Source organism: Falco naumanni, chromosome 1 (assembly GCF_017639655.2).
Source record: "Falco naumanni isolate bFalNau1 chromosome 1, bFalNau1.pat, whole genome shotgun sequence".
Classification (NCBI taxonomy): domain Eukaryota; kingdom Metazoa; phylum Chordata; class Aves; order Falconiformes; family Falconidae; genus Falco; species Falco naumanni.
In genome coordinates this window covers 52177191-52194434 of record NC_054054.1, presented here as the reverse complement: position 1 = coordinate 52194434, position 17244 = coordinate 52177191, and the positions used below count along the sequence as shown (strand labels likewise).

At 35.7% G+C, this 17244-nt stretch overlaps 1 protein-coding gene across 2 annotated transcripts in view; it reads right to left on the bottom strand.

Moving 5' to 3' along the window:
* STX18 (syntaxin 18) overlaps positions 1 to 17244 on the bottom strand; it is a 70453-nt gene that overhangs the window by 30568 nt on the left and 22641 nt on the right. For both annotated transcript variants that reach the window (XM_040593914.1, XM_040593905.1), the window contains exon 2: positions 3611 to 3678. In XM_040593914.1, coding sequence (XP_040449848.1) covers positions 3611 to 3678 — 68 coding nt within the window. The remainder of the gene's footprint in view (positions 1 to 3610; positions 3679 to 17244) is intronic.

Here is a 17244-nt window from a genome sequence, read left to right as displayed (position 1 = left end):
GGCAAGAAGACAAACCAGAAAAGTTCCTTATCACAGAAAACTGAAAATTGGTGTGAGAAAGCAAATGAATCCTGATAAACAGGACCGAATGAAGGTGCAATGGCCTGTAAGTCAGCAGGCTTAGATTGCTGCATCACTAGTTTCATACGTTTTGCCATTCACATATTTTAGAGCTAACAGTCAAATCAAGAAGAAAGAAGGTAAATAAGCAATTACTAATTCTTGAGCTTTTTGGACTCAATTTAGGTATTTCGGTCAAATATTTAAAGTTTGATAAAATGGGTCAGGGCCTTTGTTCCAATTAACTCTTCCTCTAGTTGTCGTTACTCATTGCTAAAAATCTTCCTCTAAAAATGAATTAAAGACATACCCTCTGTAGCAGGGTATTTTATGCATGCTAAAAATAAAAATTCTATTATTAAAGAATTTATAGTCTGCAAAAGTAAGGTCAAAGAAGCAATCAAGAGCCTGTATGTAGCACACTATGAAGAAGTTTTAAAAGGCATACAATAATTCAACTTGGTAACTCAAAAGCTGAGTCTTACCAACACATGGTGCTATAGTTGGAAAAACAAATAGCAGGATTAACAAAATAAAGAGCAGTCAAATTTAATGAACAAAATTAAACGTCCTACATAAATTCTAGTACAGCCTTTTTGTATTAAATTGTTTAAAAAATTTCCCCATAGTTTAACTATTGAAAAGTTATTAAAACTGCTGTCTTCAATGAGTGAGGCATTTGCTAAGGCTGTAAGACTGACAACATAGATGCTATGATCCTCTTTGCACCCACAAAGTAGGCCAGTAAAAGCAATCTAGTATGGAATTTGACAGTACTATCTATTTTAAATTTAACAACAGGATCATCTGCAGTCACATGAGAGATCTGGAGTATTATTTTACTGTTTAATAAAATAAATTTATATTTTTTTTCCTCTCCTTAGTTAATAACTGAGGTGTAGGGTGGTGAAAAATCACTGAGATTACCATGGTAAGTGCTTAAAACAGACTTTACAAAAAGAACATTAAAAACTTTCAGAAACCAAAATAGTTTGGACAAATTTTTACTCCACTTATCACTTCAATTTTATGCACACAAATAATACCCAAAATTTAACCGCTACTGACTATTTGCTCTTACTGAAATTATTTGCAGTTTCTCAGCCTGTGCAGTCCCCTGAAGTTTTCACACAGCAAACACAGTTATTTCAGTATTAAATTGGTGGCTCCACCTAGTGGTGTTCATGACCTATTCCAACAGGAACTGAAAAGCAGTGCTAGGCCCAACACGTAGGTGTAACACTGCTCCTGCTCGGAAAAGCAGCTCCTCGTACACCTTCCACACAGAATTGACACCGACACCCTCGAGCTTCATTTTCACTGGCACTGACTGTGAATAGCTCTCACGGCCTTACATGCCAAAATCTTTTGATTTTGTTGTTTCATTTTTGAAACCAAGTGTTGCTTTTAAAATCTCAAGGAGACAAAAAAAAGGTGCCAGAAGTCTTCTGACAACTTACTTCGGGACGCATTTTGACATCACTGATTAGACAGTACTGCTAGTACTGTGACAGACCCTTCCAGGCCTAGAAGTTGTTTCTCAGAAAGGCTGTTCCTCCAATATTGACCGAGCCTAAGGAAGAGCAGGTGGCTCATCTGTTCCTATTGTCTTCTCCTGGGTGGATATCTGTCTGGATAACACTCCTGTTTGGTATCTCTGAGGCCTTTTGCAGAAAGGCATTAAATTGACTTGGGACTCAGCGTCTTCAACCAAGATGACTTTAGACTGCATTTTCTCTACCTTGGTCATGGCAACAGCTTAGCTTTAGGCAAGGCTGTGGCAGAATTGGAATGCAGACAGGGAGGACTCACCCCATGCAGTCCTGCAGTTATGTTGAGGGACTGCAGAAATACAACACAGGAAATCGTGAGGTTTCAGAAGATCCTTTAAAAGGGAAAGCTTACCTGCACAGTTTCATTTGAATATACCTCACTCACCTAGCCCCTCAGAAAAAGTGGGTTGTGTGCTTCTCAGATGAGTGTGAGAAAAAGACATTTAGTTGTTGCCACTGTGATCCACCTTTATCACATCAAGAACAACTTGCTGACATGCTCTTTAAAGTGGATGCTTTGCATCTTTATAAAGATTGTATCCCAGTTCTTTAATGCATACCAATTGGGTTTCAGTCTCTATTGTACACACTGTGCATTCTTCCAATTTTTCACCTGGTTGGAATTTTAAAAGTTTTGGTTTTGAACCACCAATCTCAAAATAAAATGGCATCCCAAAACCCTGGAGAACAACATCTCTTTCCCTATGCATAACCAGGGTGGCAGATCAACCTGTTTCAAATGACAGTGTGACGAAGGCCAGGCAGTTTTGGGGAGCACATTTCCCCACACAAATATACTTCCCTGAAAGACAGCACTCACTATGTACATTATTTCGCACTGTTCATTTATCTTAGATATACCTATAGACTGAGAAGGAAGAAAAGGAATGATTAGTTAGATGTTGTGGGGTCTGCACTGTGCAGACAGGATATCTATTTTTTTCAAATAAATATTTATAGCAGTCGTAAGTGTGTCACAAAACCATTCCTACAATATGAAATAAACTGGAACTGTTAAACTTCTATTTACAACAGCAAAGTAAGTTAAATGGTTAATTAGCTAAAAAGTTAGTTTCCTATGAAGTATTTTCTACTTCTGGAATTAAATACTGTGCAACCTCAAATACGACTACTAAGTTTGCACATAGCAAGAGCTTCATTAAAAAGCAAGTTTTCCATTTCTCAAACTGATTGTTTGTACTCAGTCCACCAAAATACAAGTTGCAGTAACATTTAGATCTTAGAATAACTTTAATAATTTGTTAAGAAAATTAAATCTGCGGATCATAAGATACTCTTATTTTTCCTTTCAAACACCAACCTGTAAACTTGTTTTAATCTTCTAAAAATCCTACTACTAAAGCTATCAGCAAGTAAGCAGATACAGCAGTTTTGAATGTTTCTTAATGGCTGAAGAAAATCAAAACTTTCTCCATACAATAACAGCTACCAGGACTGAAGCCTACAGTTTCTGTCACAGAAAAGCAAGTCCTGTGCTGCTGTCCCCTGGCAACATGTTCTCAAAGGTGTCCTTCACACTTTTCATGTCTGCAGTTCACACTCCAGAACCTGAAGTTTGCATCATTCTCCTCTAGGACCTACTGACGCTACTGACTGTATACTTACTGTTAACAGGTAGGTTTTATGTCACAGAGTGAAAGGGAAAACCTGGATCATTGAAACTATTATCCTGCTGTCTCAGGAACCAGTTCAGACACCTACTCTGCAGGTCCTTAAAAGGTGCTGGACTCAAGACTGCCAGGTTTTGTTTCCGAACGCACACCTAAGAGCCAGAAATCTTCAAATTCTGAGTCTCCTTTTGTGTAGGACCATTTTCTTCTTGTGACAGCACTATTCTTCATCTTAAGTAGCTTACAGTAAGCCAATTAATAAGCAATCTATGTTTTATTATTAGTCATTATACCTATAAAATTTTAATCGGTTCACTTTCTAAATCTGAAAATAAATAAATCTATTTAAACACAATGCACACTTACCTGTAAGCATTAATGTAGTCCTTTCTGTGTTGCAGAAGAAAATCTTTCAGCTTTCCAATATGAGAAATCTAAAAGAATAGGAATCATAATTAAACTTCAGTCTGATAACTGATTACTTTTAAGTTTAAAGTTCAGTATTACACACTTGAAACATGAATTTGTAAAATTATTTATTCTGTAATCAGAATTATAAAATTTGCTCTTTTGTATTACAATTTTCACTTCCTGCAAGCAGTCAATGCATAAAAATAAGCTAAAAAGATCTGCTGTATGAAGGTACAATTCAGACAAAAGTAGTAAAAATACATCTTCTATCCAAAAAGCATAAACTAAACACTAAATATAACTACAATATCAAACATTAAAAATATTAAACATGATAATAACAACACAAAACATTATCTAAACTGGAAACCCAGAACCTAATGTACACTTTAGAAAACTAATTCATTTTAGAAGATCATGCAAGAAAGTTTAAAACATTTTACTGAAACAAATACTCAAGTTCAGTTATCAGAACTTGTAGAGCAAGATGCTATCCCTCTCTTTTCTATTTTTGCCATAACAGAATGATCAGTTTGTGCCCAAACTAAAGTAGTACCTCTATCATCTGATAATCATTAGTAAGTTTTGCCACAGCATACATCCCTACCAAATTTCTATTTCTAGATTTCTACTTCACATTACATACATTTTACTATAAATCCACTTGACTTTCCTTATTAAAAGTCTTTACAAAGATCCTTTGAAAAAGATGAAAAAACTCCTGAAAATCTGAAAGAACTTTTGCAAACGTTAGTCTGATCTAAAAGATCTGGTGTAGCATAAGACGCTGCTTATTTCAGAGACTAGAAGAACTGCAGAAATCTAGTTTAACTGGCCACAGAAATGAGATGATTACCAATATGACTTCCTTAGCAGGTCTTGAAGGAGACATGATGGGAGGGAGGAGGAAGGGGGAGAATTATGTACATTAGTGGTATATATTTTCAAAGGGGAGGGAGGGAGAACCTTTCTAAAGCATATTGTGAAATATTGATTAATAATTCAGTGTAAAAAAAGCATGCATGGAATTTTACAAAACAACAGTTGTTTTAGTTTACAAATACAGTAAATGGTTTACTCCATGTATCTGGGAAAAAGCATCAGAAGCTGTTCAAGTCTTAAAATCCTATTTTCATGCAAATGTTCCTTGTAATTAAACAAACAAAAAAACCACAGAGAAAGAACACAGAATACTTTGGATAAATAGAAGATTAATTCCCCCAATTATTTTTTTCAAAAGATCAGCATCTCTTAGAAAAAAATAAGAGGGAGGGGGAAAAAACATACTTAGTAAGACTGCAGTGATCTGTACAACTGAAAATAAGCGTTTCCTTGTGCAAATAAATTTCGTTATTGTTATTTGCTCTTTCATTTTACTACAATTCATTGTACTGGATAAGAATTTTCCCAGTTTTCATGTTTCAAGTTTTCCATGGGATTAACAGCAAGGGAAATTTCATCCCATTCATAGCAAACAGAGTTATGTTAGTACCACCAATATATACGAAGTTTCCTAACGTATGTTAGCACCATCATATGCAGTAAGAAGGGAAACACTGAAATCACTACAGGATCAATGAGGCACAAAGGGTAAGCTAAACTATTCTACAGATGTTCCTTCTCATGACCACTGGAACTTATTTTTTGTATAGTGATCTCTTTCTCAGCTCAGATTGAGTATGTCATGAGATTTGCTGAATACGTAAATCAAGCTTGACTATGAAAGCAAAACATTTAAAACAGTCATACAGTGTTTCAGTAGAACAATAACACTTAATAAGCAGAAAGAAAGTACTACAGAGGACAAAGAGTAGCAATGTAAAATAAGAAACTCATTTGAAAACATCTACATTAATTTGTCAACAAACACTAAACTAGAAAATAGATTAGCAAAATTTTATAAGTAATAAATCTTAATATTACTGCAATAGCTACAATTTAGGAGTGATTAACAAGCAGAAAGAATCAGAATGACAAGCAAGAACACTGTCTTACAGTAATTAATTCATCTAGTCACAAAGAGCATTCTATTTAGGCTAAAATTGTCATCATGTATTTGAATTGCAGTGACCCCACTTTGCCTCTCCTTCATTTGTAAAGCTATGTTCATGAATTTAGAATGACACCATTATGCCCATACTCGCATCAAGCTCTTAGTTCCCAAGATTTGCATCAGAAGTGAGACTTCTTGTCCTACTTTCCCCTCAAATTCTAACAGCATCTTCTGCAATCCTGCACTACTGCTATTTCTCTTTTGCCTTTTCTTACCATGTACTACCAGCATAGCTTCGAATTCAATTTGTCATTACCATATCAACAAAATTAAACATTTTTTTAAATTAGGTCTCAATAGCATTAAAAAGAATGTGAATTTTATTTTTAAAATATTTTTTTTTGGTACAATGCTTAAGCTTCTGCAGACACGAGATATCCCTGATCATACAAATATAAATCTCGAAGATATCTCTAGGGTCATCAACCTGCAATTATTCTGAGGTTATCAGAGGCACACCACATACTCTGCAAAGTTATTAAGTTCCAGCCTAAAGGCAATAAAGCATCTCCCTATTCCAAATGCATGGTTTTATTATAAACCTACTGCTCTTATTATGAGTAAGAACCATCAAATTTCCAGGTTTACTGATTAACAACTTTTAGCCATCTGTTCTTGCTTCAAAGTAGTTCTTTCCCTTTACAGCTCTGCTTCCCTGCATGTGTTTCAGTTTTCCATCAATAACCCTATCTCTCTCTAACTTCTGTAGCCCCAAACAAATGACCCCAAGCTTTCAGTTTCTTCTCACAAGATAGTTCTGAAGTTGCCTAACCCATAACTTTGCAGTTGCTCCAGTTTACATCCATCCTTTTCCAATGCAGATAACTAGAAGGGTATTCGCTGGTGTTAGTTACTTTGTAACTCAGCTGGAAATATCTTTTCTTCCACCATTTTCATTGGTTAGTTTCAAGCTTATTCTTTGTTTTGGTTCTAAATACCCATTCTTCTGCTTAATTTCTTTATTCTCTCCACAACTTCCAGACCCCAGAGTCATTCAGCACTTGCTGTAACATATCATGCTCCTCCTTCTGCCTCTCAGTATCCCCTCATCAGTAAATTTTACCAATCCATCTTACCCTGGAATTAATTTGAAAACTCATCTTGTTTAGTATTGTGCTTATTTTGGGGAATGCAAAAAGTAATTTCACTATTAAGCAATCTTCAGCCCAATACTTTTTTCAACACAGAAACATTGCTGATGTCACTATTAGTTTCCCCTCTGCTGACTTAATTATAGTCAATACATTTGCTTACCATTTGATCAGAGGGACCATCTTCAATTCAATGCATTTTCATTAAAAACAGCTACCTTCAGAACCTGAGCTTTCCCAAATCTGCTGTGTCTGAACTCAACCCACAGACTATCTGAAAATCACAATATGACTGCATTACAGTTCTAAGACTTTGTACAAATTTCCAATTCCAAGCTCTGGTTCCCAGTATGTACCTTGCTTTTACCCTGCTGGTCCATGACTTTTTGCTTATTAATTTAGCCTGGAGACCATGCCTAAACTATTCCTAATCTACACTCCAGCTGCATGACAAAACCACTTTTTTGCTAACCCTCTTTTTATTTACATAGCTAAAGCATATTTTAACATTGGGGATTTTTAATACCATTAGTTAACTTGTGAATTTTCCCAAACCTGACTATCTATACAAAGCCTTCCCTTCTGCAACAGTTTTATTGGTCAGTCAGTTTCTCTCTCCCCACTGCTTTTTACTGCCTCTGGCCTAATTTTTTTGTATCTTTTCTAATTAGTCTTTCAAGCAGACCTAGAATAACTTTAAAACCTACTTGCATTTCAGCATATCTATTTGTTCCACTGCATTTACCCATCCATCATAACTGCAACTTCCTATCTACTGTATATGCCTGTTTTCAAAACAATTATACTACCAGTTGAGACAGTTGTCAAAAGGATAGATGAGAGCAATTTGAAGATGAAGCACAAACACATCTGAGTATTGGCCTCTTGTCATGGTTCCCATTCTCCTGCCTCTGGAAATCAGCTTTCTTCTCTGAAAGTCTGGAGTTGAGAAATAAGCCTCTCTTTCAACCCTGAAATGATGAAATTATTTCCCCTTTCTTTTTTTTTTTTTTTTTTTTTTTTTCCCCTGATGAGATAAGAAGGCTTAGAGAAATGCCCTTCGCAGTTACAACACTCTTGCACTACATTAAGACTAAACGTACCTTATGGGGAAGAACACTACTGAATTTCCTGATATAACTGACATGTTTATGAGAATCATGGGGAAAAAAATAACCTTCCTCCCGGTATTGCCAACATATGTTATATCGTTATACTGATGGCATGTTCTCAAGCTTCTGTTCACTACCAGAATACAGAAAGTTACATTCTTTCTGATGATGAAAACTACTTAGGAAACTCCAGGCTCTTCCTCTTCTCTTCCCTTTCCCACTGGCACTCCCTTGAGGGTCAATGCCACACACCAGAACACTGAAATGACTTTTTTATTTTTCACATTACTCTTCTGGAAATAGGGGTTAATAATGCTTAAGAACAAATATAAAAAATCAGTTGCTTTCATTTCAGCTCCACAAATTCCTGTATCAGCACAAGAGAGAGCAGAAGCTGGATAGCACCAGTAGGGAACTTCCTAAAAGATACATCTGCCATGAAAGGAGGTATATTTAGTTACAACTTAAGAAACTTGACATGATAACCTCCTAAGCTCAGGTAATGAAGCTAGAGACTCCAGATGTTATTTTAAAATTGCCAAGTGTAGCTCTGATCATGAAAAAGCAATTTATTCTCTTAAGTGAAGCTGCAGCAGTTTTCCACTGGGTGGCAACAAAAGTGTCAGCATCACATAAGTAAAAAACTATAAATTCACATTAAAGCCTGTAATCTAAGGTTTTTTGAGTTACTTTAGGTTCCAGTTTGCACTTCACAAAGTTTCTTCAATGTAGACTACCTCTTTAATGCATGTATTTGGGTTTTTTTGCCACTGTAGATTTTTTTAAACAACTCTTATTAAAACATAAAAGCAAATATTGCATATAATGCAGGTCCAACATAAAAGGAAGCTGTGAATGGCTGCCATCTGCTACCACAGGTGGCATGCACAGCTCTATTTATACTTGGGGCCTTCACTAGAAATGGTAGATGTTCCTCTATTTAAAAATTTTTCTTAGAATTTTGGAGCACGCTATATTTTTAAATAAGAGAAACAGGAAAGCATTCCCTCCAAAGCAGCACCTTCAAAAGATGCATATACTTCTGAATGAAGACACTACGTTTTCTTCAGTATCTTAGCAATACATACAGCATTTCTCTCCACTCCCAACAAAGAATTGATCACTCATGAAACAGTAGGTTCCAATTTGCATACGTTTAACCCACTGCAAGAAGCAGCAGCATTGTTTACGATTAAAACGACTGGAGTAGGTTCCCGTGACATATTGTAGAGAGAACTCCACAGTGCTGAATAATCATTTTCATTGAACAAATGTAGCATTTTACCAAGTTTACTCTTCTACCCGAACAATAAGTAACTATATACTACCTTATAAAATTGACTGTTACACTTTGCACTACATAGTCATTCTCAATTTTTAGAAGATGTACTTTAAAGGACACTTTAAATACTTAAAACCAAAACATCACAGAAAGGCTCTTGCAAAAGTTTTAAGAGACATGGCATTTACTGTTGATTCAGCAGCACTGACAAGCACGGCTGATGGAAGTGTCTTATTAACCATAAAATTAAAAAAAAAGAAAAAAGTTTTACATTTGATTTTTCAGTATATCCAAAAAGCCTCATCTACAAATGTCTTCCCTAAATAGATTCCATCTACATATACACAAAGATAACTACATTCTACAACCCCCTCTGCAAACAGCAGAAAGTTTAAGATTGTTATAATATTAATATCTAGACACCTATCATATTTTTGATTCCAAACAGTCAACCCAAACATTTCTACTGCCTATTTCAGAAGAAATTAAGAATTTCACTAAGACATTAGGTGATGTACAGGGACTGCATGTTTCTGACCAAAAAAATATGGTCCCAATACTACGAGGAGGTACAGTAATTGGTGTAAGGATATAAACTTGTTATTATTACAAAAAAAAAAGTTTCCAATGTCTAAACTATTTAAAAAAAAATAAAAGGAATTTTTCCACAGTTAATGCATGTAATGAAGGCAAGCGTTTTGAGAAATCTGAAAGAAAATTCAAACAATAAACACTATAAACAAAACCTTGATTTATATTAAATAAATTTTAAAACCAAGAGCTTGGGCTCTTACCCAAACTATTACAGTTTGGAAACACTAGTTAGAAAAGTTTCGATGCAGAAATAGCTCCTATGGACAGGTTTCCCACTACGAACTACCTTTGATTACATAAGATTATGAACTTTTAAAAACACAACGCATGAAAGGCCAGGTCCCACACAGCTTCCTTCTGGGTTATATTTTAAACACTGTCAGCCCATTGAATTTGCACAGACTCCTGCAGGATGTTGCCTAAGAACAGACAAGGTTTTGGTCTTTAAAATACTCTTACCCAGATTCTACAATTCAGAAACTGGAACCTTCTGAAGACAAAATTTTATAATTCTCCAATACAGTGATGAGCAACAAAGATCAAACCAACTAAGTTAAACCAAAGATTAAATTCAGAGCTGGAGCTTCGGCTCTGAATTTAATAGTGTGAAAAGTGTTATTCAGAAGGGTGTGGATGGTGACTTCTTAGTAGGCCATGAGGTGGTGCTGTCCTACCAGAATTCATTGCAGAGGAGCTGTGGCTGCCTCCAAACGTCAACTGTCCAGTTTTCAGCTGATTCGTCTCTTGAGGGCATACATTTGGTTTAGGTTTCCCCAGCAAACGTGAAAGTTTCTAAAATAGGTCACACAGATCAATTGCTCTTGTAATCTGAGACGCAAAGGAGCAAATAATATCTAAACTGTGGCATGGGGGTGGCCTGACACTGGAAGCGGGTAGCAGGAGTCCAGGAGACAGCCAGCCTGGCTACCTCTAATCTCAGGAAAATTGTGACTTTGTTCAGTTTCTGCTTTACATCAGCATGTATGTTACAGCAGCAGCAACGGGCGAGGAAGCATTTTAATTGCAATTTATTAGTAGTCTTGCATTCAGAGCAAAGGAATTAATATAACTAAGAATGGAGGTGTTGTATTAATAAAATGGGAGAATTTAAAAATTGATTCAATTGAATTAAAAGCCATGAAAATTAAGACTGAGGCATTTTGACTCTTCAGGATAAAGATAGTTCAAAACTTTCAAAAGATTTTAAAAATAAAATGTGTAATATTAGCTGTATTTTTCTAATTTAAAAAAACCGATATTTTTTTCTAAAACCAAAGTAAAATTTTAAGGAATCACTGCAAAAATTTGTATTAGCCATTATGGGATATTGGAAGATAAACCTGTTTGCAGAATACCACTGGCAGTATTTGGTGATCATTAAGAAACCAATTAAGAAACCTCTAAACTTCATTAAGAAGCAAAAGTGATTTCCTAACTGGTCTGGAGCAGAAAATGTTTCCTGTTACTTAATATCAAACTGGCAGAAAGGAAACAGTAAAAAAATCACTGTCTTGCACCATAAAGAAAAAAATAATTTGCCTTTAAATTAAATACTTTTTGGGTTTTAATTAGCATATATTTGTAAATACTACCAATGGCTCAAAAACTGTGTGTCATTGATTTTTGCTACTATCAGTTCACATTGGAAATAACCTCTAAAGTGCACTTTAGATCTGCACTTGGTTGTTTTCATTTTTTATTCACTGTTTATTACACGAAGTGGAAAATTTGGTTGTAAATAACTCACTATCAGCCTAAAAGCTTCACATTTCATCTTACCATGCTTTCCTTAAAAATAATCCACAGTTAGTGTAAGATTTGGTCAACTGCATGATGAAGAGATTATTTTTGGAATTTTGTGACACAATCTTATAGAAGTAAAGCAAATGTAAAACCTAAGAGCTCGAAAGCTCCAGTTCCCCACTGACCACAGTGAAGACTGAAACTACTCAGTATTATCACTGGATGAAGGTTTACTGGGGTGTTATTTGGGTGTGGGGTTGTTGTATTTTTTAAAAGTGTGTATGGTACTGATAACAAACTCCAACTGTACAGAAAAATTACTCTGAAGCTATGTAAGGGTTTTTTTTTAAGATTGAGATCATCCTAAAGCATATTGTATATTCTTAAAATCATTTTAATGCTTTGTATTTCAAGCATTTATAAATATTTTTTTAAAAAATCTGACTTTACAGGACATTTACTTATAAACACTGAATTTCTATTCTGAACCAGAAAACTGCAATACACGTAGAATTTAAGATGAAGGTATTTGCGTTAATTTTGTCACTATTTTCTTAGATCTTGGGGGAACACACTGGTTTGATACCTGCACATACAGAAGCACAGCTAAATACTCTGAAAATAGTATGTGGAGTCAACAACAACATGAAGTGACCCCCAGAAAAAATTAACAGTAGGCTTTCTACAATGTAATGTCACGCTAAATGTTTTTAGTAACCAGTCTTCATTTATTCTCTGTGGCAACAAATACTTTGAACAAAAAAAAAAAAAGCAAGCAACATCTGATTTTAATAAAACTTACTATTTCCCTTTTTCTTGTTTATTGTCCAACTCTAATCATAACTTTCTTTAACGTTTATACTTTCACACAGTCATCCAAAACCTCACTGTCTAAAGTACAAAACCCACAACAATTGTGGGGAATGTTTTGGTTGAGAGATAAAAGTAAATTGGCCAAAATACATATTTGCAGTAATTGGCCTTTACCATTGCTGTTCAAAACGCTCCATTTACAGCCTTTTGGTGACTGCATTCAACCTTGCTTGTGTCTTTCTGTAAGACTTATTTTGTTTGTCCCTCATTCTCATAGTCTGAACTCATTTAGCACTATGTTTTCTTGACTCATAGATGCTTTACAGTATAGATTTCCAGTCTCATTTAACAGATATACAGTAACAAAAGGTTACTTTATCTGACCATCAGTATGAAATTCAGAATCCAAGTGTTTGCAGTGCAATTCAGAGAGAGTTACGTGCGCTTTACTCTGGGACTACATCGAATCTGCTTCAGCAGAAGCCATCACGGGGCACCAGCTGTGCTGACGAGCTTTCTGCTGAAGCCGCAGCCGGCCTGGACGTGGCAGTCCCTCATTCCTCTGCCAAGCCTTTCTCATTCAGAGTTCTACATTTCGGTGTATTTATACTAATACACCTATACATGATGCAGCACGAACTGGCACAGCACTGTCTCAAAATCCTAATGCTCTGTCAAATATGATTCATGGGGACAAGCATCATTCTGCTTCCGTGTCTATTTTTTCTGGACTTTTGTCGTTGGTGTAACAGTGTTCTTAGCACAAAAATCCTGTCATTATCTTTCAACACCTTCATTTGAATTACGTAGATGAAACATTACTTTAGTGGTTGCTCTAGCACTTATGCCAAATAAGTTTCTCCTTCACTAAAACACTAAACTGGACCAAGAAAACACCCAGCTGAAAATGAGAAATTTATGATTCCTTATGTAAGGAACACATACAGATCAGGCACACAAGCAAATAAATAAATATACTGGAACTAAGTCAAATCTGAACACATTAAGATTTTCATCCAAGTGCTTTATGGTTTTGGCAGAAAAATTAAGACAAAGCCCCCACCCCTCTTTTTTTTTGTTCTCCTCCTCCTCATTTAACAGGAAACCCCAAGACCTGGATCATTTGCCCTACATCTTAGGAACTTGCTGGGCTCTGGTCACTCTAAGTCCTTAAATCTAATCCAGAATGATGCACTGATAGAGGCTATTCACATCTTAGGTAAATCTAGACAGAGTTTCTTGATCGGACACACGGACCTCTTCCATTCCAACCCACTTCAAATAGACTGCTTTGCTGCATTTTCTGAGCAAGCTACTATTCTTCTATTACAGCACCTAGGAAGCATAACAAAACAAAAAGTTCCTTCCTCCACCCCCAAGAAGAATAACTCTTCTCCATTATTCCTTATAACAGCAAAAATTTTGGCTAAACTGAGGTGAGGAAAACAACAGTAGCAAAAAAAATTATAATCCCTTTAATAACTCTTGGACCAGACACGGACACTAACAGAGTCTGAAATCCAGTTTGCTAATATTATCTCATTCCCCCCACCCTGCCCCTTTGTAAGGAACGTAAGTGTCTTACAGAATGGAATCAAGGCAAAGCACATCAGGTTCTCAACTACTACAGGAAGGGCTAGAAGTTCATCACAGCATAAGCTGGCCTAAAAGCATCGCTGAGAACAAAAGCGCCTTACCTTGTCCCCACTCCAGAATCTTCTGATATTACCAAAGTCCAGCCGTAATGTCTGAGAAAAATCCTTCCCCTACAGTACATTGATCTTTCATATTTCTAGTAAGTTTACCAAATAACCATTCGCTTCCCAAGGTAACATATGATGTGGCATGAAAAAGTGTCTCTGGATCCCTGCATTTGTTTACCACAACATGCTGTTCGTGTTGGTTTTGATCTACCTAGGGTTATCTGCCAACTGATTTGGCCTGTGAAAAAACTGGTGTCCCCTCCAATCATGGCCGAGAATAATTTCTACTTGAAAAAATCCAAGTAGATAGTCATGTAGAAATTTCTCCCGAGAAAGTGCTTTCAGAATTTGGGAGCAGTAAGCTTTAGCTGTTATTAAAAGGGAAATCAATGCTATTCTTTCGCATCTGAGTAATGCTGCCAATTCAAAAGTATATTTTTAATCACTGAAAGCAAAAACTCCTAACAAGAATTAAGTTGTAAAGTAAAGGCACTTTTCCTTTCTCACTTTTTCTCAGCCATGAATCTCAGTAAGATTTTTTAAATGTCCATTTCCTGTAATTTTGGTAATTTTAGAATATAATTATTTTTACATTTTTATGATGCCTTTGGGGTATCATTACAAATATTTTTAAGCATTTAAACTTAGAAAAATAAAATTAAATAATAGGTTCTCTTAAGGAGAGACTGTCAGTCCTGTTCTGAATAAACAATCCCTTTTAAAAGCAATCTAGAGATTTATATCTGCTGTAACCATAGAAATTAATCTTGAGTTTAAACAAGAGTAAAACATAATTTATTTAATGAAAATCAGAACACAGCTATTGCAAATGAAAGTTGAGTTTCTGGTTTTTTAATTCAGACAGCTTTGTATGCAGTCATAAGATTTTACTTGATGGGCTACTTCTTACAACTTAATCATACTCACTTAAGTGTTTTGAACAAAGCATTCAGATTTCTGCATATTTTAATTTTACTCAAGATAGATGTCAATCAGTAAGATAAAAGTTAAAGACTCTTCAGATTAAAGAACCTGAAGTTAAATGTAAGAAACATTTTTAACGATAAGAGCAGTCATGAGAAACTGTTACGACATTGTGAGGCCAACAAGACGACAGCACACAAAAAAATGTGAGTTTTTCATATAGAAAGTCTGGGAATAGCAGAGGAGAAAAAAAGCAAAAACCGGGAAACATTTTTGTATGACAGCATAGCTAAAAAAATGACATTGTGTTCAGAAAAAAACAGTGTTTCCTATAGACTAAGAGTATTTACTAGGTTGCATGAAACATTCCTGCATGCAGACCCTCAAAAACTGGTAACACATAAAGAACTTCAAGATTAAAATAATTAAATATTTATAGCTCAGTTAAGCAAGAGCTAAAAGAGCATCAGTGTCTGCCATATTTTCAAAAAGCAAGGAAAAGAACTTGAAGTTCATGAGGAAACACTGATATGCTTCACAATATAACATCAAAATAAAAATCATAGCCTAAAAACCTAGAAAATTCTTCACATCACAATAGATTCAAATAGTTTCCTGTGGGAACACCTGTAACAGCCACATAAATTTAATAGAAGTTGTGAAAAAGATGTGAGTATCTAGTAGAAGGAATGTTTATCAAAAGAAATACAACCTAACAGATTATTTCCCTAATTCCCATATGTATTATGATAAACTATTACATGGCACTTCCAGCTATTACATCACCTGCATACAAGGTCTTCTTCTAGAGTCTCCCCAATGATATCAATAGGAAATTATCAGACCATATCAGAAAAAAAAAAATAACCTTATTTACCACTACAAAGCTAAACTCTGAATTCTATACTCTAAACCAAATTATTCTATTATACAATGACAGATATATAACTGAAAAAGAGGAAGAAAGAAAATTAAGGTGCTTAAAAGCCAGAAGTTTCTAAAAAGACAGTAATCATTCATAAGCCAGAGTACCAAATCTGAAGTGTTCAGGAGATAGAAGCTTCTGGTCTTGGCCTCCTCCTCTTATCCCTGTCCATAAAGGAGAATGAACTAGGAGACTCAGTCAAACTCAAGGCTCACATGGACGTAAGAAAGCTTGGCCTCCCCATACAAATGAGAATGAAGAGACTCAGTGAAGTGAACTTTCCAAGGCAATACAAGATACCTGAAAATACAACAGTCCATTCCTGTCTTCTAGCTAACTCACCTATTTACTGTAATAGGCTACCTCTCTCCGTAATGTCAAATTGTCAAAGCACTATCTCTGTCTCTATAAAACCTCAAACTCATAGTAACCAGCAGCTTTATATAGTGGGTACCTTTTTGATGGTATGCATCCACAGAAAAGAAAATATGTAGTGTGCAAATAGGGAGAGAACACAGAAACAAACCAAAAAAACCTAAGGCAAATACTTAGCACACACACACACAAGAGGAAAGAAAAGGGTTGGCTGAAATAAAAGGAAACGGCATCGGTACTGAGACGTACCACCACTGTATACTGCTGCATCAAGTCTAAGGTTTCAGCCAGTAGTCAAGTCCAAAGGGCCTCCAAAAAGAAAGGGCTGAAAACTATGGTGTTATTTCCAAGGCTGCTCAAGAAAGCAACACAGTCTCCATTTTGAAATTATCAAGTGACTATAAATACAACTGAGCACCCAGCAAGCTGTGAGACAATCTTAAGAAGCAAGATTATGAAACACATGACAGATTTATGTTCACAAGCACTTTGTAGTGAGAGCACACTTCAGTAACCCATCACCTTAAATACACTGAGATAAGATCATGTTAACTACCAGTGGGAGGAAAGAGACTGTGCTTATTTGGTAAACTGATGAATCAGAAAAGCTTCCGAAGACAAAATCCATTAAAACACTATTTTGAAAAATGAACTGGGGTTCTGACTTTACTTGGCACAATCTGCTAGAAAGAATAAAATGGGGACTGCTTCACCCCCCACCCCCAATTTTTTAAGGTGTATTTTACGGGCAACGTCAGGTTTTCAACACCTTGTGGCACATGAACATTTCAAAGATGTTAAGAGTTTTCATAGGGGCCATATTCTTCACAATCTTCTGCTAATCTACACACGGACATTGCTGTATGTAGGGCAAGAAGGAACCATCAAGTAACTAAACCAACACCATGTCAACACGTAAACACATACAAACTGTCTACGAGTTTACTGATTAAGTTGTAAGAATTCCTAAGCAG